Here is a 26,568-nt window from a genome sequence, read left to right as displayed (position 1 = left end):
GCTGCTTTCACTTTAAGAACTACAGTAATGCATGGATCCAATATACACAACCTAGTGAAAAATAAATATACCAAATTTTATTTGAAATATATTTAAACTTTTTTGTAAAGTAGCGCTTCTTTTTTTAAAAGTATCGATTCTTTTTGAGAAAAGTATCGATTCGTTTTTGAAAAGTAGCAAATCTTTTTTGAAAAGTAGTGAATCTTTTTGAGAAAAGTAGCGATTCTTTTTTGAGAAAAGTAGCGATTCTTTTTTGAGAAAAGTAGCAAGTAGCGATTTTTTTGAAAAGTAGCGATTCATTTTTGAAAAGTAGCAGATTCATTTTTAGAAAAGTAGCAGATTCATTTTAGAAAAGTAGCGATTCATTTTTGAAAGTAGCAGATTCATTTTAGAAAAGTAGCGATTCATTTTTGAAAAGTAGCAGATTCATTTTTGAAAAGTAGCGATTCTTTTTTGAAAATTAGCGATTCATTTTAAGAAAAGTAGCAATTTTTTTGAAAAGTAGCGATTCTTTTTTTTGAAAAGTAGCGATTCTTTTTTTTGAAGAGTGATTCATTTTAGAAAAGTAGCAGATTCATTTTAGAAAAGTAGCGATTCATTTTTGAAAAGTAGCAGATTCATTTTAGAAAAGTAGCGATTCATTTTTGAAAAGTAGCAGATTCATTTTTTAAAAGTAGCGATTCTTTTTTGAAAAGTAGCGATTTATTTTAAGAAAAGTAGCGATTCTTTTTTGAAAAGTAGCGATTCATTTTAAGAAAAGTAGCGATTCTACTAATCATTATTAACAATCGAGAAGACTGTGATACACATATATGCTGGGAAAAAAACATCAAAGCACATTTATTTCTGAAAAGCAATTCCTTTTTGAAAAGTAGCAGATTCATTTTAGAAAAGTAGCGATTCATTTTTGAAAAGTAGCAGATTCATTTTTGAAAAGTAGCGATTCTTTTTTGAAAAGTAGCGATTTATTTTAAGAAAAGTAGCGATTCTTTTTTGAAAAGTAGCGAATCATTTTAAGAAAAGTAGCTATTCTTTTTTTTAAAGTAGCGATTCTTTTTTTGAAAAGTAGCGATTCATTTTGAGAAAAGTAGCGATTCAATTTGAGGAAAGTAGCGATTCTTTATTAGAAAAGTAGCAATTCATTTTGAGGAAAGTAGCGATTCATTTTGAGGAAAGTAACGATTCATTTTTGAAAAGTAGCGATTTTTTTTTTTTTAAAAGGGTTAAGACTTCTCAATGCTTCTTCCTGTTTCAAAGTTAATGAGAAAGCGCAATTTCCCCCCCCCAAACCACTTATTTAATTGGTTAAGGTTACAGTAGATGCGTTTCCATTACAGATTTGTGCAAAGGTTTTGTGATATTTTCTAAATGTCGATAAAAACTATTGCAAAATGACAGCGTTTCCATTAACCAATGTGATGCGAACTAAAATGTCATTTTTACCTCTTGCGATAAGTCATTCCAAAAATCATGGCAACGGATCTTTTTCTATCTAGTCCATTTCAGTGTTTGATGGCCGACCACATGGCCTTCAATATTTGATCTAATTCACGTACATGTGCCTCACTAACCAAGATATTTGTTTGTATGGATTATTATTATTCATTATTACTATTATTTTGTAAAACGACATTGCTACAAATGCTGTTAACTTAGCATAACTCTAAGTTTATCTTTTACACAAAAACATAAATTTTGTTGCAACACTACATCCAGATTCTTGCACTATATCACACATGCACATTTGTAAATAACATTTAATTTGAATTGTTTTTTTATTGCAGAAGGCATTAATGTCAACATTCAAAAAGCAAACAAACAAACAATACAGGACAAATACAATAAAAGAAAGATGCAGATAAAATAAACTTCTTTAAATTTTCCAGGTAAAGTAGGTACTGTATGCCTAAAAGCAGCTTTCAGATATGAAATTGAATAATCGAATGAAAAAATCACGCGTAACTTGTCACAAACCTGGTTAATCTAAACGGTCGGAGTTTATGACAGAAAATAAAAATTGCATTTACTGCATTCTTGTTGTTAAAATAACCGTGCCTTCTGCAGCTCTTAATGTGGTGCTTTAAGTCTTTAGCAGGAGAGAGAACGTGCATGGTTTAGAAATGGCTTGAATGAAGCGTGTTTGGCTCTAGATAAAAAATATTAGAGAATGTAGTGCCGAAAGATCATTACCATAAACAACCCTGAGCGCTTGTGGTCTGTTGTTTTGATGTGCTGCTCACTTTAATCTCTAGAAACGGTCAAATGGTGCAATTATCTATTGGTTCGGATCCTATGGTTCGGATGGAACCAATCCAGGGTCTGGAACCGCCATTTAAATACCACTGCCCTAAGCAAAGCTTTTATCACTTGTTTCTGCTTCTTTTTTGCATGTGTTTTGATCCAGATATCCTGTACTCTTTCAGAAGTTGCATAATAGTGCCCCTAAAGTATAAGTTAAAACACGAAAAGCAGGAAAATTCCGTCAATGGTTGGGGCACATGAATTTAAAAAAGTTATGTGCACAGATAAATAATTTAAAATAACAATAAACTGCAATATTCCCTAAAAATAAGAATTGTCAATTTTGATTTCATGGTGACTTTAAGATAACCTTGATATGTTTACTGATGAGGCAGTATATGCATAATCAAATGGAGTTACTGTTTCCCTCAAGAAAAATTGACTGTTTTAGTAATTTGGAACAGCAGAGACTTGAGCTCACTGCGGGTCACGAGAAAAAAAAAATCAACAAACATAGATGGTAATTATATTATTGTATACCGTACTTTGTCCTTATTATAGACAATTATGAGGGACAACCTTAGACAGTGCAAACTTTTGTGCAAAACCTTTTTCCTAGAGAGTGAATGAGATTTCTGTTGCTCAATCCTTCATCAAATGGCTTGTGTAACAGAATTTCCTGTGCATCCACTGGAACTGCTCTGTCACAAGTGCTTTCTGAATTTAGCTCAGTAGCTCAATAAACGCTCCATCTACAGGATAATCATTATTAACAATCGAGAAGACTGTGATACACATATATGCTGGGAAAAAAACATCAAAGCACATTTATCAAAGTCAACAGAAAGAATGGTTGTGTATTTAAGGGCCTTATGTATTTTAAATGAAAACACATTCAGCATTCAGGTAAACCATGAAAATGAATTCATGAACTTAAAACACTTATTAAGGAGAATCCGGAATGATTAGGAATCCTGGCCGCTCTTGTCACTCTCATCAGATGACGGATTCTGGTGCTGGTCAGAATCGGAGTCATACATGGGGCTGCACTGTAAAGGATGTGGCAGACGACTCTGTCTGGAGGTGAAGGGAGGGGGCAGTGAGCAGGACAAATGATCCTCTATACGGGGGATCCTGGCAGGAGACTTGCCGGAAGTGCTGCGTAGGGCTGGAGCCATGGTGGCTGGACTTAGTGTACTGCTCCTCAACACCACCTCTCTCAAGCGCTGACTCTCTCTGGTCGCTGCCTCCCAAACCACCTCCAAATCACCTTCCACTTCTCTGAGAAACACACAGAGAGAAAGAGAGAGAGAGAGAGAGAGAGAGAGAGAGAGAGAGAGAGAGAGAGAGAGAGAGAGAGAGGCTTGTTTAATTTGCAGTATGGATAGGCTTTTCTGATTCAAATATGTGCTCTCTTGTTCCATCAAGTGCTCTAAAAAAGGGAGAATGTCTTGCTTCACACTCAAGCAAACACACACAAGCATTCAAAATACACATGAACACACAAATTTCTGACCTTTCAGTCATTTTGTACCCTCCAGTCAATAGCAGTGGATTCGCTCACCAGGATTCTGAGGGCTCAGCTGTGCAATAATAACAGGTATTAACTGGAAATGTGCTGAAGCACAAACATGAACAGAGCGAGAGAACGAAGGAGATGACCGAGCGGCAGAGATGTGTAAGCTGTCGTAATGATAGATCAATTAGCCCAACCATCTGTTGACGCACATCCTCGCTTCCACATGCATACACACATGCATACACATACACACACACACACTGTGTGGTTTATGACAAGGTTTATGACAATGACAGTCTATCTCTCTCTGTCTCCCACTGTGTGGAAAGTGGCGAGTCATCTCTGTAAGTGCCCTTTACTTTGCGGGATTCTGGTCTGTTATTAGGATGTGTTTTTAAGCTGCCATCTTCTCTCTACCTGCCTCAATACACAGCATCTCTGACAGACTTAAGCAGTGTCGAGCAGACTTGTTCAAACTCATCTCCTCTCACACTGCTTCAGACACCACGTACCTCAGAAACAGAATGAAACATGATGTTTATGTGTGAATATTTGTGAGTATGTTAGATAGACGCTATGGGGATGCCATCAGTGTAATCGGTGAAGTGAAAACACTCCAATTTGATTGGTTGACGATAGTCCGTTACGCCAATAGTAGTAAAAGGTTGAACAAATTGCAACAGAAGCAAACTCAACTGATTTTGTATCCTCAATATGTCCTGAGTAAGGAAAAAAAAGCCCCGAAGAATCCCATTAGGGGAAAGTTTAGAAAAAGACCCAAATATATCCTATTCATACGCCTATTCATTCTCTTTCTCACGTGAATAGGGTAAACATTTTAACCTTTAGATATCACCCTGAAAATTACTGTGTTGATTACTTACATCAAGACGAACAAAAAATGTATTACAAGTTTTTTGAAATTGTTTGTTAACATGGACAAACGGTGCATAATCTAATTACGTATGTGCTAATTTGCATAAATACCACAACAGATCTAAACATTGGGTATAGCCAGGAGAAAATGTCTTGTTGAATCTTGTTGACACATAACAGAAAAATACTTAATGTTACAGTCTGAATGGAACCCATTTATGCTACCCATCATGCTACCCATGAGCATGAATACATAGAGTCAGGAAGAAGTACTTTAGAAACCAGCCTTTATTAATTATTATTGCAGAGATGGGGTTTGGGGCTGGGTCCGTGGGGCTAATATCCACTAATTTCCGCATTATCCCTGGTTTCCGCTCGTACTGCCATAGTAACCATGGCGACAGACGTGGACAACTGCGTTACGTCTAGCCCATATTAGACAAAACGCAGAGTTGTTGTTTACGCTGAGCTCACGCTGTTGTTGTTTCGTTCAAACATTATGGACCATGGCAAGCAGACTTTGGGACAAAAGGAGAACTAAAACGAGGATCAATATCAGCGTGGCGTTTTCGAGATGCTGAGAGACGCGCAAATGTAGAGGTGAGCAAATGTACATAAAACTAATCAATGTTATATAGCTCAACATGATGAAATGTTAGAATATGATGTTATTCTATAGTGCTGATCTAGCTTACTGCTAGTCCCATACACAGATAAACTAATACAGAGAATAACATTATAACTTTCAACACACTCAAATGCAGTTTAGTGTAGACCAAGTGAAACAGCGCTGCATTACCTCACAAGTTTCATTCGTCTAATAAACTGACCCATATGAGTAATAATTCAGCACTTGCGGGTAAGTTAGTTCAGTAGAATGAACTGTCCTTATTCCTTTATATCCGCGGGACTCGCGTGTGACGCTGATATCTGTCTCTCATTAGCAATCGCAACCTGCTTCATACCACAGTCATGTTAAAATCATCAATGTATTCACTCATCCATAAACATTATTAGATCCTTCGGCATGACGACAAGTTCCATAATTCCGCTTATGCGTCATCAATATAAGCCTTTGTTATTGTAAGAGGTTAGAGACCCCTAGCGGCGAAAACAAATACATATTACTTGGCTTTAAAGGGGTCATATAATGGTACATGCACTTTTACAAGTTAATTGTACTGAAATGTGTGTTGGCAGTGCCTGTACACAACCATCATAAAATGATAAAAATCCATCCAGTGTTTTTTTTTTAATCTCCTTATATGTTTTCCCCTGTCTCTAATCAAGCCGTTCGACCATGTGACGTCACACGGTCAGACGCCCCTCCCACGATTGACAGCAGCGTTTCAACACACTGTCAATCATAGTCGGCATTGTTGATACGCTGGAGCACTGTCTATAAGCAGAATGGCATCTAATCGATTGTGGTGTTCTGTTCTTGGGTGCAATAAGGAACACAGCAGTCATTTTGATGTTCCTAAATCCGAACCGCTGAAGACGCAGTGGCTGAGTTTTGTTTTCGAATATTCCCCACAATCAACGTCAATGCTTTCATGTTTGCGTGAATCATTTCACCAGACTGCTTTATAAACGAGAACATTGAAAAAGGTATTAGCTCCTGTCTGAGTATGTGTTGTTTATGTGCCTAATGACTGTCATAGTCTCACAGACTGCTTATTTTTTAAACAGATCAGTAAAATTTTAGTGCTTCAGCCCTGACAGTTGTACCTAACACTGCATAGATAACGTTACGCATCACGGACAAGCCTACATTTACAGAAAAAAAGTTTTTCATGACCATTAGCTGTAACATCAATCTGTCAATTAACTAACGTATACATCAGTAAACACATAACGTTCGTATCTCACTATTCTACCCTGCCAGTACATACAAAGATAGATCAAAGTGATATTACGTTAACCAACCATTCAGAAACGTCCTGTTTTCCAACTCCAGTTCAAACTGATACGGTTGCACAGTGTCCTCAGAGACTCCCGCTGCCATTCTTCAAAATATAAGTTACCCTCAACTGTTGTCAAGGCAACACTCCACGTGTGTTGTTGTGGCAAAACGCCCACAGAACAGAGGGGCGGGGCGAGCAAAGCTCATTATCATTTAAAGACACATGCACTTAAACGGCGTGCTGAAAACAGAGCTGTTTTTGATCAGGTAAAATGAGTGTTTTCTTACAATAATAATGAGAATTTTTAATTAAAGTATATTACAAACTTTTAATTTAGAAACTAAAGAATCATATTAGCTTGTACAAAAATGGCATTATATGCCCCCTTTAAAATGAGAAGTTCTACAGAACGAATTCTACAGAAAATAATGTAAACATTAAAATATTACAGTTCAAATGTTTGTTTCTTTAGCTATAACCCAGAAACATACGTAAATGTCATAGGTAACACTTAGCTAGCTTTCATGAACTATATGCATTATGGAATATACATTTGTATACATATGCATATGTATTAATATTTGAGCAATACAATTGTACCTTGATCATTCATGTTAGTTCATAGTTAGTACATTTACTAAGGTTAACAGATAAAATAAAAATTACAACTCAATTTAAAATGTATTTAGTAAATGTTGAAATTAACAAACTAACAATGAACAATACTACAACATTTATTAACCTTAGTTAATGCTAAAAATGTAATCTTATTGTAAAGTGTTACATTTCATATAAATCCAAAGAGTCTGCTATGCTTAAAGATGGCCATCTTTAAATATCTGCAAAGGCCAGAGGATTAAAATTACATAAATGTATATTACATGTATAGTCTCTCACTTTATTTGCTTCTATATTAGTAGCTTATATTAGTAATTAGTATAGTAATGCTTACTATATTTTTGTCACATTGTTTTAACTGCTTGAGGTAGCCACTACTAATTTTAGTCCACTCTATTTGTCCCCTATGCAGCTCTGGATGCAGAATTGTATGCGTAGAGGTGTTCCCATAGCGTCACTACTTTTGATGCAGCATCTCGTTTCCTTCTCAGGGAACCATGGTCGATGATCACAGTGACAGTGAAAATATATTAAAAAAAATTCTGATTAAATTGTTTCTGTTATTGAGGCATTTTTGGCGGTTCCTGATGTCTGATTGGTTAGTGTTAGGACAGCATGCAGTCCAGAATGGCGAAATAAAGTGAAACTATGGATTTAAAATTGTGTAGTGATGCCTGGAACTTCATGACTTTTATCATGAAAATACAGTTAAATGCCAGATGTGCAGCACCAATCTACCATATGCATAACATTATAATGAGAACACTACTGCAATATAATTATTTGTGCTTTAATTGCCCGTGTATCAGTGCATTGTTACAGGAAAAGCGTATCCACAACGGGAGTTGCACATTCAGACAAGAACGGTCAAGTTTAAGTCCGTATTCGCATCCTTTTGGGCAGATGTAAGTTGTAATATTACTTTTATGTTGTATACATTATAGATTAATCTCATATACTATGTATGGTATACTATGCCATGTATATTCACGTAAACACAGTCGATGTAAGCACTAGCACTGTGTATGTGTGTGTGTGTGTGTGTGAGAGAGAGAGAGAGAGAGAGAATGAGTGAGTGAGTGAGTGAAGAACAATGCACAGTCTGAAAGGGGTTTATGCTCCTCAGGTGGTAACTCAGCCTCACAATGAAAGCCACAATTAATTCCACATTGAAGCCTATTTATTGTTTGTTGCATAGGCTATTTGTTTTTAGTTGTCTATGGACCAAACAAAGATCCCATTATTGAAATGTTATTGAAAAAAATAAACATTTTCTGTTTATAATATTCTATCTTTTTGTTGTTGCCGTGGCTCTTTTGAAAAAATGCATAAACCAAAAATGAAAAAAACATCTCTTTGGTCAAAAAAGGTTCCAGATCCCCGTCAAATAGGGTTAAGTGTTAAGTGTTAAGTTGAGTTTACTACAGTTTTTCTTGATTGCTTAAACACCATAACCAGGCTTTTGAACTAAAAGAGTAGATGGGAGTGGAGGAAGAGGTGAAGGGAGAGGATGAGGAAGGTGAAGGGGAAGGGCAAGGCCAGAGAGACAAGCAGTGCCACTCTAGTTCCCTTTCGTTCAGTATATAAGCAAGTACGCTGGTAACATGCAGTTATGTTTCTGCTTCGGAGCCAAGAGGTCCTCTTCACTCCTGTAAGCCTGTTTTCTGAGTGTCATCTTCGAGAATCAGTCTGTGTTGGTGTGACAACGTTTTTCCAGCAAGTTTCACATTCCTGCCTGATGATCTGTACAGTGGTCTGCAACAGCGTGTGCGTTTCTCCCTGGGCGCTTCAGCACAGCAGCTGGGCTTCCTCTCACAAAAAGAGCTTGCATGTGACATGTCTTTTTAAAGATGTCTTGCCCGTGCACTTCTGGGTGCGGTCGTTCTGTTCTGTCTTCTGATGGGCACGAGCACTGTCTTGCGTGTTTGGGCTTAGATCACGCTAAGGCACCGTTCATGGATGAATCATGTTCTCACTGTGAGAACATGACCATCGCGGTGCTGCGGTCAAGACCCCTCCACGAGAGGCGATACTTTGGCTGGTGGCCAGGGTGACCTGAGGGTTACGGTGAGGAACAACACCCTGACGATGCTTCCTCGGGCCACACCCCCCTCTTTGCGCACCACAACCCGTGAGTCTCCCGAGTACGATGGCGGGGCCGTCTACCGACATTCCCCGTGTCTCATTTGGGGCTCCAGATGACGAGACGATGTCGATCGCCGCATCGCAAGGTGGGCTGGAGTCTTCCGAGGATGAAGATTCGGCTGTAATGCCGCCTTCGGGTGTGCCAGCATTGCCCGAGTCCAACCCGGAATTGACATTCGGCGACCTCCTCCGCCTTCTCTACCCTCAACGGGGCCGTAAACCAACAGTTCTTAGCCGCCCAGAAACAGACTGAGGCCATTAAACATACTGCCCCGGCGGCCAGCTGCTGCCTCCACCCAGCCCTTCTGCGACTCCAGCCCCTCCCGCTCGGCCTCAGCAGCAGCCTCCACCTGGGCCGCGCCATGGAGGTGGTCGCAGGAAGGCGCCCTAGTCCGCTCCAGCCCTGCAGCCCGCTAAACGCCAGGCAAAGCGGCGCTCCTGACACAGACAGCTCAGAGATGGGCTTCAGTTCTGTCGAGGAGGTGGTCGCAGGGCCACTCCTTCCCCCAGTGGAGGGCCGGGGGAGAATCTTTTGTCTTTTACAGGCCGGCCAGCGGCCCCCTAATGTGGTTAAAGACAGAACTGACTCCTGCACGTACTTGCACTTCTTTTGGGACTGTCCCTCTCTCTCACCTTTTTGGACCCAACTCTCACAGGACTTATCATATCTGTTGGACACTGATATTTCTTTGACCCCACATAGTTTTTTCTTGAACGATTTTAGGGACCTTACCTTATCCATTCAACAAAGATATTTACTGTTAACCGCTCTCACAGCGGCAAAAAAAAAATGTTAGTTAACCGCTGGAATCCTCCTCACACAATGGACAGAAGAACATGGACGGTATCTTGGCTGGACATTATATCAATGGAACTCTCAACCTCTCGTATGCATGGATCCAATGTTAAGACTGTGAATTTATGGCATGCTGCTTTTGATATTTTGTCAACTTTTTTAACATCTATGTAATTTTTATTTTTCTCTTTTTTATTTTATTATTATAATTTTTTTATTTTTTATTTTTATTTTTATTGTTTTTTGGGTCTAAATTCTATGTTTGTATTTGGTTTGTATTTTCTGGGGGTGGGGGTGGGATGGGATGGGTTCTAGATGGGTTACACTATGATCAGTGGCAATGCCCCTGTCATGCATGCGGAGGTCGCTACCTTACTCACGGCCAAACGCATTTTCGAATGTGTTCGGCCACAGGATTGGTTTGCAGCGATCGACCTGAAGGACGCCTTCTTTCATGTCTCCATTCTTCCTCAACACAGACCGTTTCTACGGTTTGCTTTCGAGGGGCGGGACTATCAGTACGCGGTTCTCCCATTCGGGCTAGCCCTGTCTCTTCGCGTCTTCGCGAAAGCCGCCGAGGCAGCCCTTGTGCCGCTACGGCAACACGGGGTTCGCATCCTGAACTATCTCGACGACTGGTTGATTCTAGCTCACATTTAGCTCGACTGGTTGATTCGAGACCACATTTGCGAACACAGGGACCTAGTGCTCCGGCACCTAGCCCGCCTGGGCCTTCGGGTCAACTGGGGAAAGAGTTGTGCAGAGGATCTCTGTTCTCGGTATGGAAATCGATTTGGTCGCCATGTCAGTGCAGCTTTCGAGCGAGCGCGTGCAGTCACTACTGACTTGCCTGAGACAATTCGAGGGCAAGAGTGCGGTTCCAATAAAGTTATTTCAGAGGCTCCTGGGGCATATGGCATCCGCAGCAGCAGCCACATCATTCGGACTGCTTCATATGAGACTGCTTCAGCACTGGCTTCGTGATTGAGTCCCGAAGTGGGCATGGCAACCAGGCACACTCCGAGAACAAGTTACTCCGACCTGCCATCAGACCTTCACCCCGTGGACGAACCTCAGCTTTCTCCGGGCTGGAGTGCCCTTAGAACGAGTTTCCAGGCATGTTGTTGTCTCAACAGATGCCTCCACCACAGGCTGGGGTGCCATGTGCAATAAACATGCTGCTGCGGGCTTCTGGACAGGACCCCAGTGCCTTTGGCATGTCAATCGAGTTGCTGGCAGTACGTTTGGCTCTGCACTGCTTCCGTGCATTGCTCAAGGACCAACACATACTAGTCCGCTCAGACAATACCGGGACAGTAGCGTACATCAACCGACAAGGTGGTCTACGCTCCCGCTGTATGTCGCAACTCACCCACCACCTCCTCCTATGGAGTCAGAAGCATCTGAGGTCGCTTTGAGCCATTCACATCCCAGGAGACCTGAACCGAGCAGCTGTCGAGCTCTCACGGTTTCAGCCACTTCCTGGAGAATGGAGACTCCATCCCCAGACGGTTCAGCTGATTTGGGAACAGTTCGGCGACGCACAGGTAGATCTGTTTGCCTCCCACGACTCTTCCCATTGCAGCCTGTTTTATTCCCTGACTGAGGGCACGCTCAGCACGAATGCACTGGCACACAGCTGGCCGCGGGGCCTCCGCAAGTATGCATTTCCCCAAGTGAGCCTTCTTGCACAAACTCTGTGCAAGATCAGGGAGGACGAGGAGCAGGTAATTTTGGTTGCGCCTCATTGGCCCACCTGGACCTGGTTCTCCGAACTAGTACTCCTCGCGACAGCCCCTCCCTGGCCAATTCCTCTGAGGAAGGTCCTCCTTTCTCGGAGACAGGGCACCCTCTGGCACCCTAGCGGAAGTGATGGTAGCCACCACCTGTGGTGATAGGGTACTCAAACCTGAGGTTTGAGTACCCTATCACCACAGGTGGTGGCTACCATCACTTCCGCTAGGGCCTTGTCTACTCAACACGCCTATGTGTTGAAGTGGAACCTCTTCATCACCTGGTGCTCTTCTCGCAGAGAAGACCCCAGAAAATGCCCGATCAGTGTCGCGCTTTCTGCAAGTATTTTTTTCTGCTGTGTCCTTTCTGCAAGATGGGTTGGAGTGAGGTTGGAGTGAAGGCTGCCTCCCTCTACCCTCAAAGTGTATGTTGCCGCTATCGCAGCACATCACGATGCAGTTGAAGGTAAGTCTTTGGGGAAGCATGACCTGGTCGTCAGGTTCCTTAGAGGAGCAAGGAGACTAAATCCTCCTCGCTCTCATCTTGTACTGTCTTGGGACCTCGCAGTGGTGCTATCTGCCCTGCAGAGTGCTCCCTTTGAGCCTCTGCAATCAGTCGAGCTTAAGTTCCTGTTAATGAAGACAGCGCTTCTGGTTGCATTGGCCTCCATCAAGAGGGTAGGGGACCTGCAGGCAATTTCGGTTGATGAAGCATGCCTGGAATTCTGGCCAGCTAATTCTCGCGTGATCCTGAGACCCCGGCCTGGATACGTGCCCAAGGTTCCCACCACTCCCTTTCGAAATCAGGTGGTGAACCTGCAAGCGCTGCCCTTGGAGGAGGCAGACCCAGCCTTGGCACTGCTCTGTCCAGAATGCACCCTCCATGCTTACATAGACAGAACGCAGTGTTTCAGGACCTCAGACCAGCTCTTTGTCTGTTATGGTGGGAAGCTGAAGGGAAAGGCTCTCTTCAAGCAAAGGTTGTCTCACTGGATAGTGGACGCCATTGCTTTGGCATACCAGCAGCAAGGTAACCATGTCCCCTTGGGGTTCGGGCTCACTCCACTTCGAGTGTAGCCTCCTCTTGGGCTCTAGCGCATGGCGCCTCGCTAACAGACATCTGCAGAGCTGCAGACTGGGCGACACCTAACACATTCGTGAGATTCTACAATCTCCGAGTGGAGTCAGTGTCCTCTCGTGTAGTCGCTTCAACTAGCTGGTAACTAGGATCTGCTCAGGTGTCTTTGCTTGCTCGCCATTCCATTCCTCGGATTGGATATGTGCAATATTCTCCTCAGGTGAGCTGCCCAGAGAAGCCCTGAGTTCCTCCAGCACTATTGACATCAACGCCAGAGTTATGCCTGCGGCAGCTTTCATGTTGGCTAGGTGCCTCCATGTGCATGGTGTGTAACTATGTTGTAATGTGTGTGTTTGTGAGGGCATGTGTGTGATGTCTGAGGGCAAAGTTTAGTTTTTCAGCAAGAGTGAATGGTTTTAAGTGTAGAGCTTCATTTTGGCCAGAAAATAGAAATTTGGGGAATTGGGTGAGACGTTATGGATTTGTGTTTACTGTTTTGAGAATACGTAGTTTCAAGAAATGCATTTAAGCAATCGAGAAAAACTGTAACCCGCTAGTAAAGTGCTTCAGTTTAATGGTGTTCAACTCTTTAGCATCAGCTCAAATGGCAATGCCCAACATTATTAACTATGATTGGACTTTGGTGACATTCATATTCCTTTTAGATGTGTCTTTTTCAAACACATTGATATTAGTAATAACCCAGCAGGGTTATTTTTTTCCATCATATTTTTTTAACAGTAAGCCTATGTTTTAATTAAAATAAGTTTCGTCATAGCTTTGAAACCGTGCAGGAATGTCTGGAATCACTTGATAAAGTAGATGAAAATACAGTTAAGTGGAAGTTGTGCAGCGCCATGGCATTATAATAAGAACACTATAATGTTGTGAATTCTTTATGCTTTAGTTGCCAGTGTTTCAGCGCGTTGTTATGGGAAGAGCACACTCACACTCACACAAAACTTTCTGGCAAGCACTTAACTTAATTCAATTTCACTTGCATTTGGGTGCTTTTGTGCAGATTCATGTTTGTAATGTTACATTTATGTTGTGTATCTAGGATATCTGATTAATCTCATATGCGTCATATAGAACTAGCTTCAGTTTACTGGTGTTCATTCACTCTTCAGCTTCACCTCAAGCAGTTATTTCTTTTAGAGGTTTCTTTTTCGAAAACATGCATTATTGATAATCTAGCAGTGTTATTTTTCAGTCATATTTTCATATTTTGATAGACATATTTGCACGTTATAACGTTACAATTTGAGTACTCATCTTTGAGATCTATCAATATCGAAATTGCCCATCCATACTAAGCATACTGAAACAAACACACTTCTGTAAAATTCCTCCTTGGAAAAAACAATCATTCATTCATGTAATTGCTACTATCCCTGCTCTTATTCATGCTAGGCTGCATGGATGGGCAGGGAGAACAGAACCATATCGCCAATCCAAACTGTATGCTAATTGTCAATCATCTTTGACTTTGTCTTGATAGATATTCAGCCTTGGTAAACACAAGAGACTTTTTTCAAACACATTAAAAAAAATCTTACTGATACCAAACTTCTGAACAGTAGTGAATATATAAAGTTCTTATTGTTAAGACTTGAATTATAAACAATAATAAATAAAAAAAACATAAATTAATCTAAACAGCACATCCCTCTCTTCTCTGGGTGGGATTTTGAATATAGTCAGTATTTTTGTGTTAAGAATCTTTGTCGGAGGAACCTGGTAAATCATAAACTAGTGAAGACGGAGAAGACGGAGAATGTGAGCACTATGTGCTCAGACTCTGGCTAGGCCGTTCTCAGCGCAGTCAAAGTCTGCCCACCATCAAAATTAAAGTCCCGCACAACAACACGGCTTATGTCACTTCAGAGTTCCAAATGGCGGTGCGAATGCAACCAGGAAAAAGGTTCTAAGGGAACATTTAGTTACCAGGTACAAAAGCCCCTATTAACACACAACTGAGAGTCTAATAAAACAGCAAATAGCTTTACTCTCACCAGCACTCTATTTCTAGACCCTTAAAGGAGCTGTATGTAAGAAATGTATTTCAATTAATCATAAAATGGCCCTGATATGTCACTAGACATTAAGAAATCATGTTCATTTCAAATACTTATATCACTGACAAAAGTAGTATGGCCAGGATATTGTCATTTAAAAAGTGAAGTTGCAGCCCTCAACTGATGTTGATGTTGTCATCTTGTGTTTTGGCCTGAAGCGCCGCCCTCCATCTATCTACCAATCACGAAGTCAGTAGTGTTTCTGAATCCGGGTTGCCAGCTCTGCTCTAGTTACCACAGCTGCAGATTCAAACTGCAGCCTACGTTCCTGCTGGATCCTGCAGCCTATCTGGCAACCTCGAGGCAGGGGGGAGGGGGAGGGGATACACCGCTCTATACAGTAATTTTAAAGTGATTGCAGTACCAGTTTTGGCCACAATCTTACATACAGCTCCTTTAAGCTTAAACCTCCATTTCTGATTCAAACTCAAAAATGTTTAAAAAAAAATCCATATTTCAGTTTAAGACAGCGGATTTGTCCTAATACTTAATATTATACATCATTTTGTCATTGATGTGTTGTCATATAGTGCCTGGCTGCTCTTTTTACATCCTGTCAGGTAAATAGTTATATTTAATTGAATGTATATTTTTCGTCTAGTTTTCAGGCTTACTTGAATACCTAATCAGATTCTCACCTCGAGACTCTTTTATTTCTCCTTGTAGGTGCCCTTTTCCTCTCTCCTTCCTCCTTTCTATTCATCACATATTGTGCAGTCTCAGCAAAAACCAAACAAGGCCTTATCTATGCACACAGCTATCCTGCCTCTGTCACCTTAGAGATTTATAACAGAAGAGAGAAACAGAGAGAGAGATTGCTGTCAGTGGGTGGGTCAGCTGATCAATAGTGTCAGACAGGGGAACAGACAGTAGGACAGACAGATGCAGAGAGGGCAGAAGTGAGGGACAAAAAAACCCCACAGACAGACAGATCAGCAGTGGAGACATGTCTGACAGACTACTACCACATCTGAATGTATAAGACCAAACGGTATCATCAGACTTCTTTGCATTTTCTGTGCTGAAAATGGAGCTGAGAATACTACATCCAAACTAGTAGCTGAAAGCATCATCAAATTATATGATAAAACTGTAATATTAATGGTTGCATAGTTTCTGATCAGTGCACATCAACAATCCAGACAGGATGCAGGAAGAAACATTGGTAGAAACTGTTTCTAGGTTAGTGAATGACATTTTTTCTGCTCTAATATCCTCCTTTTAAAATACATTAAGACAAAATAATAATCATTTAGATTATTTAATTCAATTCATGCTTCCTGCATGCCCTTGTCTCACCATCTAATCGATTGCTAGTGTTTGCTTTTGCTCTCATTCTCATGACCCAGTTGCCAAAAGAGAGAAGGAATAGGACCAGAGAGACGGGCACGGGTGGGTGTGGAGAAAAGAAGTGACACATCTGAGTGCTGAAACGTCAGGAGATGAAAGATGAGAGAGAGCCCAGTATTGACCAGGCTGGTTTTAGCATCAAAGTCTTCAAGAAGAGATTAAAAAGAAATGAGAGAGACGGGAGAGTACTTTGTGAAAGCTGCACTGGGAAGTAGGTTCATGGGAGCAGTAGTAATTTGAGTAATGAGGTTGTGGTACATTCTGCTGTGTCACTGTATGTAAAAGCCACTTTGAATGATGCCATACATTTCATCTACGTCAGATCAACCAAGCTGTAATTTACTGGTGAACAGCTCATGTCAGAGATAGGAAATGTTGACTTCATGCTTGGTTTCTTCCTCATGGGGTTGCCTAGTGCTTAAAAACCTGGGCTGGTAACCATATGTAGTCATCTAGTCTATTGTTTTTGAGAGGGCACCAGTGGGAGTCATGGCGAGATGAGATATAAAATGAGATTATTAGACAATTGTCCTTTTTTCCTTCAACATAGCTCATACCACACCATATCAAAACCATGACAATAAAACCGTGATAAAAACCGAACCATGATACAATTGAACCGTTACACCCCTAATATATGTACACACAAACACATAGTATATATACAGTATATATGTATACATCTAGCTGATATTCTTCAGGTGAATCTTATATTCATAATAACAGAATCAATTAACAGTCCGCTGAGGAAAGCGATATCTGTCTTTGTCCTTTTAACAGTTAAAGGTGACCTATTATGCAAAATTCATTTTTACAAGGTGTTTGAACAGTGTGTGTAAACAACAAGCCTATAATTATAAAAATTCACCTAATACATTTTTTATAATCCCCATATTTGTTTACTGTTAGTTGTAACGAGTGTTTTTGTGTAATTCGCTGTGTATGTTGATAATGAAATGTGTGTGTGTGTGTGTGTGTGTGTGTGTATATATATATATATATATATATATATATGGGGATGTAACGATACATATATCGAGATATCGCGATATACAAATGCGACAATATGTATCGTTAATGTAAACGATATGATTCGCAATAGTTAGTTTTATCCAAGGCTCAGCTTACTGTATTTAAAAGGTAGAATTCACCCCCCAAAAAATTATTTTGTCATCATGTACTCCCCCTAATGTCGTTTACGATTTTTGTTCAACTTCCAAACACAAATGAAGATATTTTATATAATACCTGAAAGATTTCTGTCCCTCCATTTAGTGTCCATTCCTCTAAAACTTAAAAGATCCAAAAAATTTCATAAAGGCATCGTAAAAATAATCAATCGAGTGGTCTTATCCAAATGGCGATGGCTTTATATGATGAACAAATTTACAACGACGCACATACTGTAGAAAACACGGACGTTCAAATGCGTGTGTGACGCGCGAATACAACATGAGAGTGAGTAAATGCAGAATTTATATTTTTGGATTAACTAGCCATTTACAGTTAGAATAACCACTTTAGAATAGTCACTTTTGACATGCTTTCTTGCGATCAGAACTTTGATTGATTGCATTGGATCATCTGAAGCGCACACGCTGGAACAGTACTCCTCAAAGTGAAAGTGCAAATATCATTTAAATCAGTAATCACATACTAGTTTTAGTAATATGCATGTAGTAATTTTACATGGTTTATTCTTATATGTATAGTGCATTAATAGCGGGAGAGGCGGGACATAGCGAGCACTGGGAGAATCTGTGTGTGCTAAGGCTTGTCTGAGATCCAACGAATGCCTGCATTGAAAAGCCTGAGTACCGCGTGAGGAAAAAAAACAAGTTTACAAAGATTAAGTGACATTACTACATTAAACTACTACATTTAATGTTGAATATAATATATAATCATGCAAAGGGGGAATATTTGTTGGTCCTGATAATAATAAATAATAATATTATTATAATAATAATAAAATAATAACAAAAAAAAAAACATTTCTTTATTTTGGCTTAAAATAACACTATAGTATAGTGTTATTTTATTCAAGGCGACCTTGAGTGTCCAGAAAGGCGCCAAATAAATAAAATGTATTATTATTATTATTATTATTATAGTGAGCTCAGTATCGCAATTTGTTTGGTACCGTGGCATGAGTGTATCATTACACCCCTAATACATATATACCTATGTCAGTCCACAAATAACACAAGGTAACACTTCATTTTACAGCACTCTTGTTACATATGTTACACATTCTTACTGTATTAATAACAGTATATATTGTCCTACTAATCCTAAACCAAACCCTAACCCTAATTATGTAGCAAGTACATGTTGTTAATTAACGGTAGGGTAGGCAATTCTGGAGAGGCTATCTTTGAAAGCATGAGATCCCACCCTCCCTTCAGAGCATCTCCAAAGCCACGCCTCCTCCAAAACACATGAGTGCACACAGTCAGAGCAAAGTTTGCAAAATGTCACGAGAGACAGCATTAAATTATCTCTGTCTCAAAGCACATAACATTACAATAATGAACAAGCTGCAGATTCATTTTCTGCGTTGTTGATGTTGCCATAGAAATGTATAATTCTGAGTGCAAGAACGTGAACAGCTCCGAGTAGAACCAAAGTCAAGGCAAGTCATTTCACTCGGTAGCCATATTTGAAAGGCCTCTTGGGCATGCAAGTGCAGCTCCTATCTCTTTGAATGGAATTCTTCACGACTGTTTGCCAAGGTTACAATTAAATTTCATATTTGAAATCACCAATGAAATCTGACAAAAGTTGTCTCATAAATTTTGTTTCTAAATGCTCAAATCATGACAAAAACAGCATTTTTCAGGCTGGACCAAGCTAATGAGCATGCGCAGACCAAGCGTGCATCTCAGGAAACTGACTGTTTCTATAGGAACTGGGCTTCGGCAGTTGCAGTGAAGCGATGACTTTACCAATCGGTGATTGGCTCTTTTCTTAAGAAGGCGGGACTTATTCCGCCATATAGTGCGTTGCACTTTCTCCCATTCATAGTAATAAGAGTGCACTGTCTTTCTGTATATAAAGTCTTTGGTAGAACGGCACATTTTGGTTCAGGAGGAACTGTAAAAGGTGTCTGCTGTTTGTTAGCGGCGCTCGTTGACTCTCTGCACGTGTGATGGGTGACCTTTAATATTACTCAGCATTTGAATGTATAATTACAATATAACAAGGACAAAATAAACCTTAAAATAAACCTAAAACAATAATATTGTGAAATGTCATAAAAAGTAAGAAAATACAGTAAACCCACAGTACATAATTCATCATATTTTACTTTTTGAATGTTCACTTTCTGATTATCAGTATATATTGATGTAGTCCTTCAATTCAGTCTCATAGTTTCAGTAATTAATGTGTCATTTATTGGTGCTTTGGTTTACTGTGATGGGGAAACAGTTCCATCAGACTGAACTTTGCTTTCTTGTCACTGAATTGCTAATAGATTATTGTATACACTGATTGCTTCTGATAGCTTATTTTATGCAACTGACAGTTGACAAAAAACAGTTTTTTGGCTCTGTTTAAAAAAAAAAAAATTGAAATTGAAATGTTAATACATAGCAAAAAGGGATAGTTCACCCCAAAATTTTGTAAAGAAGATATTTTAAAGAATATGGGTAGCCAAACACTTAATGGCTCCACTGACTTCCATAGTATGAAAAAAAGTGTGAAACGGTAAAAAAAAACAACAACAACAATGTTTGGTTACAGACATTGTTCAAAATATCATCTGTTTGTGTTCAGCACAAGTGTAACGATCACCAGCTGGAGTGCCTCTGAGAGTCACCAGAGGGCACTCCACACCAGACTGATCACATCACAAACTCAACTTCCCATCATACCTCTTACCTGGGACTGATTGCATTACACACCTGCACTGCACTGATTACACACACCTGCACCTCATTCACACACACATAAAAGCCACTTCCACACTCCACTTCTCTGCGAAGTATTGCATTGCCCCGGCGTACAATTTCTGAGCGTTTTCCCTGTGTTTGCTGAATCTGTTCCTGAGCCTGAATCTGTTCCTCTTCCTCTTTCTGCGCCTGTGTCTCCGGACAAGATGGCCGAGTCAGTGCTTCACGTCAGTCCTGCCGAGCCAGAGCTTCACGTCACGTCCGCCCGTCCAGAGTCTCGTCCCGCCGAGACTGAATCTGTTCCTGAGCCTGAATCTGTTCCTCTTCCTCTTTCTGCGCCTGTGTCTCCGGACAAGATGGCCGAGTCAGTGTCTCCGGACAAGATGGCCGAGTCAGTGTCTCCGGACAAGATGGCCGAGTCAGTGTCTCCGGACAAGATGGCCATCGCTAAGCCAGTGTCTCCGGACAAGATGGCCATCGCTAAGCCAGTGTCTCCGGACAAGATGGCCATCGCTAAGCCAGTGTCTCTTCCTGTTTCTGAGCTGGTGTCTGTGTCTTTTCCAGTTCCTGAGCCGGTGGTGTCTGTTCCAGTGCCTGTTCCAGTTCCTGAGCCGGTGGTGTCTGTTCCAGTGCCTGAGCTGGTGTCTGTTCCTGTGCCCTGGCCGCCCGAGGGAGAGTCTCCGCCCTGGCCGCCCGAGGGAAAGTCTCCGCCCTGGCCGCCCGAGGGAAAGTCTCCGCCCTGGCCGCCCTATGGACTGTCTGCTCTGCCTTGGCCGCCCGATGGACTGTCTGCTCTGGTTGCCTGCACGGCATGCTCCGCCATGGTTGCCTGCACGGCCTGCTCCGCCCTGGTCGCCTGCACGGCCTGCTCCGCCCTGGCCATCCGTTCTGCCACAGTCTGCAGGTCCTTTTCTGCTCCACGGACCTGGCCCTCCATCCCGCCCCCAGATCCGCCTCCGCTCCACCTCCCTCCGGGACTGCTTTTTTTGGAGCGTCTGGAAGCCGCTCTTTGGGGGGGGGCTATGTAACGATCACCAGCTGGAGTGCCTCTGAGAGTCACCAGAGGGCACTCCACACCAGACTGATCACATCACAAACTCAACTTCCCATCATACCTCTTACCTGGGACTGATTGCATTACACACCTGCACTGCACTGATTACACACACCTGCACCTCATTCACACACACATAAAAGCCACTTCCACACTCCACTTCTCTGCGAAGTATTGCATTGCCCCGGCGTACAATTTCTGAGCGTTTTCCCTGTGTTTGCTGAACTGTTACTGACCTTGGATTGTTTATACCGACTTCTGATTCTTCTGCTGCCTGTCTTGACCCGGATTGTTCATTGGACTGTGATTCCTGCCGCCTGCCTCGACCCTTGCCTGTTTTCTGTTTCTGCTCTGAGATTATCTCCATTGTTCTGTCTGCCCCTGATTTACCCTGCCTGTTGATTATTCTAATAAAGCTGCAATTGGATCTTACTGCGTCCTCCACATCATTACAACAAGAAAGAAATTCATACAGATTTGGAATAACTTGAGGGTGAGTAATTGATGACAGAATTTAAATTTTTGGGTGAACTATCCCTTTAACACTTTAAAGACAATATAAAGTTTTAAAAAGTTATAAAATAGTTAAAAAACAGTATAAAGTGGGTAATTTTTTTCTTTCTAAACACACCTAATTCTACTAGAGGCTTCCCTACATTTGATTTCCCCCACATTCCCAGTATATGACATGTTGCTGACTGTATGGTGGAGAGCACTGAGAGTACCAATTTTAATCATTTTTATTGTTTATTCCAATATTTCCTCAAAATCAATAATCTCAGTCAGATATTCCAACCGCAGTTGCATGTCGCTTTGGTTAAAACATCTGATAATTGACTAAATATGAATATTAGTATTTATAATAAGTATTGAATATTAAATTATTATATCCCGTGTATCTGAAACATCTCTGTGACTGTATCATAGATTTCAGAAAAACAAATACCTATGGATATGGGAATATTATTGTACAAAAGGGAATATTATAGTACTAAGTGTTAGGTGTTAATCTATTAAAATCACATGGTCTTGTTAATGTACAATAGCAAAAGAATCAACCACAGCATGTGCTTTATATAATTTCCAATATAATCTACATTTTATAGTCTCATCTGTTCATTTTACGTCTGTACATTACAAAGTTAAATTAGGTGCACAAATGGCCACTCAGCAGCATTAATCCAATTCACACACATACGGCACTACTAATATAATTCATTAGTGGTGTGTATTGGGTTACAGACTTAATGAGGGATGATTCAGCCATACAACTGGAGCGGATCAACATATAGGCCAGCACATGCACACACATGAACACAAACGTACACTCACATGTGTGAGAGAACAACAAAGACTAAATGTTACTGCAAGAGAATAGCGGCCATAATTTGTGTGTGATAGACATGTTTAGCAATATCATCATATTTAATACTAAGACCAATATCTTCTACGCTGAGTGTGTGGAAATTAAATCAATGTTTCATCTGACCTGCAGCACTGCAGAGCAACATACAGAAACTATGCAAGGTCTCAGCTCACATAAAATGGCTGGTAGGCAAATTAACGTTTTAACATGTCACGACTCGTCTGTACCCAGAGAAAACTGAGCGTCATTAAGTGCGGTAGGGTCAGGATGACAGGGTGAGATCACGAGGGCTACAGGTCTTTAATTGCATTAGAGTGTCTCATTACTTGTGTGTGTGAGTTTCTCTAATGAGGAAAAAATCCCCAGATACAATACACATGAAAACTAATCCCACGCAGAGAGATGCGAGACGTATGCTGATGCATTTGTGTATTTTGAGCTGTCAGTTCTGCTAAAATCACTTTACACCATCCTGACCTACAAGGTACAAAAACCTTTTGTACAAAAACTAAACTCTGCTTTATTAGAGGATGAGGAAACTTGTCAATCTGTAATTTCTAAGATTCATTTCTTTTTTAATAAAGCTCAAGCTGAAAATAATTTTGGTTCTAATTGGGAGCTATTAAAATACAATATTAGGTTAATGTTATTCAAAGTTGGATCTCAAAAAGCAAAGCAATACAAACTAGAGGAACTTAACATTGTTAAAAGAATTGTCTGTCTCTCCTGCATCCCCTTTGAAAATTGATTTACTCCAGAAATTAGAATTGGCTGAACTTCAGAACTCATTAGATAACTTATATATATGTAAAGCAAAGGGTGCTTTTGTTCGTTCAAGGAGATGGATGGAAGAGGGAGAACGAAATTCCAGTTATTTTTTTAAGTTAGAGAAACAGCGTAATCATCTCAATTATATAAATAGTCTTAACATAAATGGAGTGGTTTTAAAATATCATAAAGAAATTTCTAATTATTGTGAAGAATTTTATAAAAATCTTTATCGTTCTAGACACTGTCAACAAAATTTTGATTTATTTTTTAATTCTCTTGACTCTCTTTAATTCCGTATTTCCAAAATTGATGATATTGGCAAAAGTCTGTGTGAATCTCCTATTCAAATTAAAGATATTTCTGAGGCGATCAATAATTGATGACTTTCAGTCAGGTTTCATGAAAGACAGACTTATTTCAAATAATATTAGACTTGTTCTTTTTATAAAGCTTTTGATTCTGTTGAGTTTCCTTTTATTCTTAAATCTTTGAATATTTTTGGTTTTGGCCCCAACTTTATCAACGCAATTCAAACTTTGTACAATAACGCCACTGCTTCAAATAAATTACAGCATGGTACTACTCATAAATTTAATATAGACAGAGGTATCCGTCAAGGCTGCCCAATATCGTTGTATCTTTTTCTGCTTCCTATGCAATTATTAGCCATCCACATTCAAAATAGTAATTTGAAAGGCATCTCTATTGCAAACCGATCAATATTAATAAGCCAATTGGCTGATGACACAACTCTGTTTTTGAAAAATAAAGATCAAGTTTATGTAGCCTTAAATATAATTGATCTCTTTTCATCTGCTTCTGGCTTAGTTCTTAATATTAATATTCACAAATGTGAACTTTTATCTATTAAACATTCAACTGATGTCTGTGAAAATAAAGTCTGTGACATTCCAGTCAAATCCTAAGTTAAATACTTGAGTATAATCATATGTAAATATCAGAAAAAAAGATCAAAATTGAACTTTGAACCTCTTCTTTCTATTCAACGCAAATGTAATTCTTGGTTACAGCATGATCGGTCTATAACAGAGTGTTGCTTTCCAGAGCAGATGGGTTATCTTGGGTTATCTATCCTGCAATGGCTCTGGATGTTTCTGTGGAGATTTGCAGAAATGATAGTAATCTTTGTTTGGAAATCTAAAAATAATTTAATTAAAAAGAGTGTTATGATAGCTGACCGGACAATGGGTGGTTTTCACTTAGTGGACTTTTCCACTCTTAATAATTCTTTCAAGGTTAAGTGGATAAAATCTTTTTTTAACAACCCTACATCTTTTTGGAATATTATCCCAAATCATATTTTCAGTTCAGTTGGAGGTTTTTTCAGGTTTTTTTTGTTGTTGTTGTTGTTGTTGTGCTGCAACTATGACATCTCTAAAATACTTTTAACTCTTTCTAGTTTTCATAAACAGGCTTTAATATGCTGGTCCCTAATATACAATTATAATTTTTCTCCACATAACTATTTTATCTGGAACAATCAAAATATTAAATATAAAAATAAATCTTTTTTTTATTTTTTATAATTGTTTTGATAAAAATATACTTTTAGTGAGTCAACTTTTAGATGAAAGGGGTGTCTTGCTCTCTTATGAACACTTTATACTTAAGAATTATCTTTTCCAGTCCCCCAAGAGAATATGCCACTGTTTTGGAGCAATTCCTGATTGTGTGAAACCTTTAGGTCAAACCTGACCCTAAAGGTCCTTTATGCTCTCCACCTATTTTTGACAACACTAATCTATTTGTTGATCAATATCCTCTCAGTAGCTTTTCAAACAAGAAAATTCTTAACAGAGCTCAGATTTCTTTCCCTGCTTGTGTAAGTTTTTGGAATAACAAATTTGATGATATAGAATGGGAAAATGTCTGGCTTTTTCAGCAAAACATTTTTTTAAAGTGGCTGAAGTCTCTATTAAAATTATTCACATTTGCTACCCAGTTAATTATAAATTTGCTAAATTTAATAATAGTATTTCCCCCTTGTGCTCCTTTTGTCATCAGTTTGATGAGACAATTATTCATTTGTTCAGGGAATGTGTGTATTGCAAAACAATTTGGGTTGACTTTTCAAACTTTGTTAAAAGGTATCCATCAAAAGAAATGTTTTTGGTGACTCTCTAAAATTAGACCCTTATCATTTTAAATTTGTTCTTAACTTGCTACTTTTTCTTGCCAAATTTTATATTCACAAGTGTACATTTTCAAAGAAAACTCCTTTTTTATTTTTAAGAAAGATTTTGATATATATCAAAATTCTTTGAGGAAATCTAAAAACTCTACTGCATGTAAGACTCTGCAATGGTGTAAAAACAAAAAAGTAAAAAAAGGGGGAAGACTATATCATTTGACAAAGCGCTCATGTGTAATTTAGATATGTCCATTAATCTTCCCTTTATTTTCTCTTTTCATTCTCTCTCTAAATGTTCTGTTCTCACTTACACAGTCAGGTGACATTTCAGTATATATAACCAAGCTTTTTATCTCTCTTTCTTACACACAAATCTCTGAGCACACACAATAATCTCTATATGATTGGAAGCAAATGTTTCAGCAGCCTACAAAAGCAATATAAGCAGCAAAAGATTAGCCAGATTAGATCTCTATAGATCCCCATGAGTTCCACCTTTGGCCCACACTTGAACACACACCTTTTCTCTCTCCCCCACACAGCATTGCAAACTAGCCCATAGTTGGAGTGAAATCTTCCAGAAATAAAAGGATAGTTCACCTGAAAATGTACATTCTGTCATCATTTACTCATCCTCATGTCATTCCAATCCTCTATGACTTTCTTTCTTTTGCTCAACACAAAAGAAGATATTTTTAAAAATGTCTTCGTTTTTTATCATACTATAAAAGTCAATAGGGTTCAAGGTTGTTTTGAATCACACTGACTTGCATTGTATGGATATAAACACTTAAAACTTCAAAATACACTACTGTTCAACAGCTTGGGGTCAGTAAGTATTTTTTTTTTTTTTAAAGAAATTTGATACTGATCAAAAGTGACTAAAGATAATTATTATGTTGCACAAGATTTCTATTTCAAAGAAATGCTGTTCTTTTAAACTTTCTATTCATCAAACAATTCTGAAAAGAAAAATCACAGTTTCCAC

General features: G+C 39.6%; 1 protein-coding gene across 1 annotated transcript in view; it reads right to left on the bottom strand.

Moving 5' to 3' along the window:
- Positions 1-1,162: 1,162 nt before the first annotated feature.
- Positions 1,163-26,568, bottom strand: part of cep89 (centrosomal protein 89) — a 108,436-nt gene continuing 83,030 nt past the window's right edge. Inside the window, exon 20 of the mRNA XM_079865813.1 lies at positions 1,163-3,522. Coding sequence (XP_079721939.1) covers positions 3,207-3,522 — 316 coding nt within the window. The 3' untranslated portion in view covers positions 1,163-3,206. The remainder of the gene's footprint in view (positions 3,523-26,568) is intronic.

This window comes from Squalius cephalus, assembly GCF_949319135.1.
Source record: "Squalius cephalus genome assembly, chromosome: 3".
Lineage (NCBI taxonomy): Eukaryota > Metazoa > Chordata > Actinopteri > Cypriniformes > Leuciscidae > Squalius > Squalius cephalus.
The sequence above is the reverse complement of the archived record's forward strand: the minus strand, read 5'-3'. Positions and strand labels throughout refer to the sequence as shown.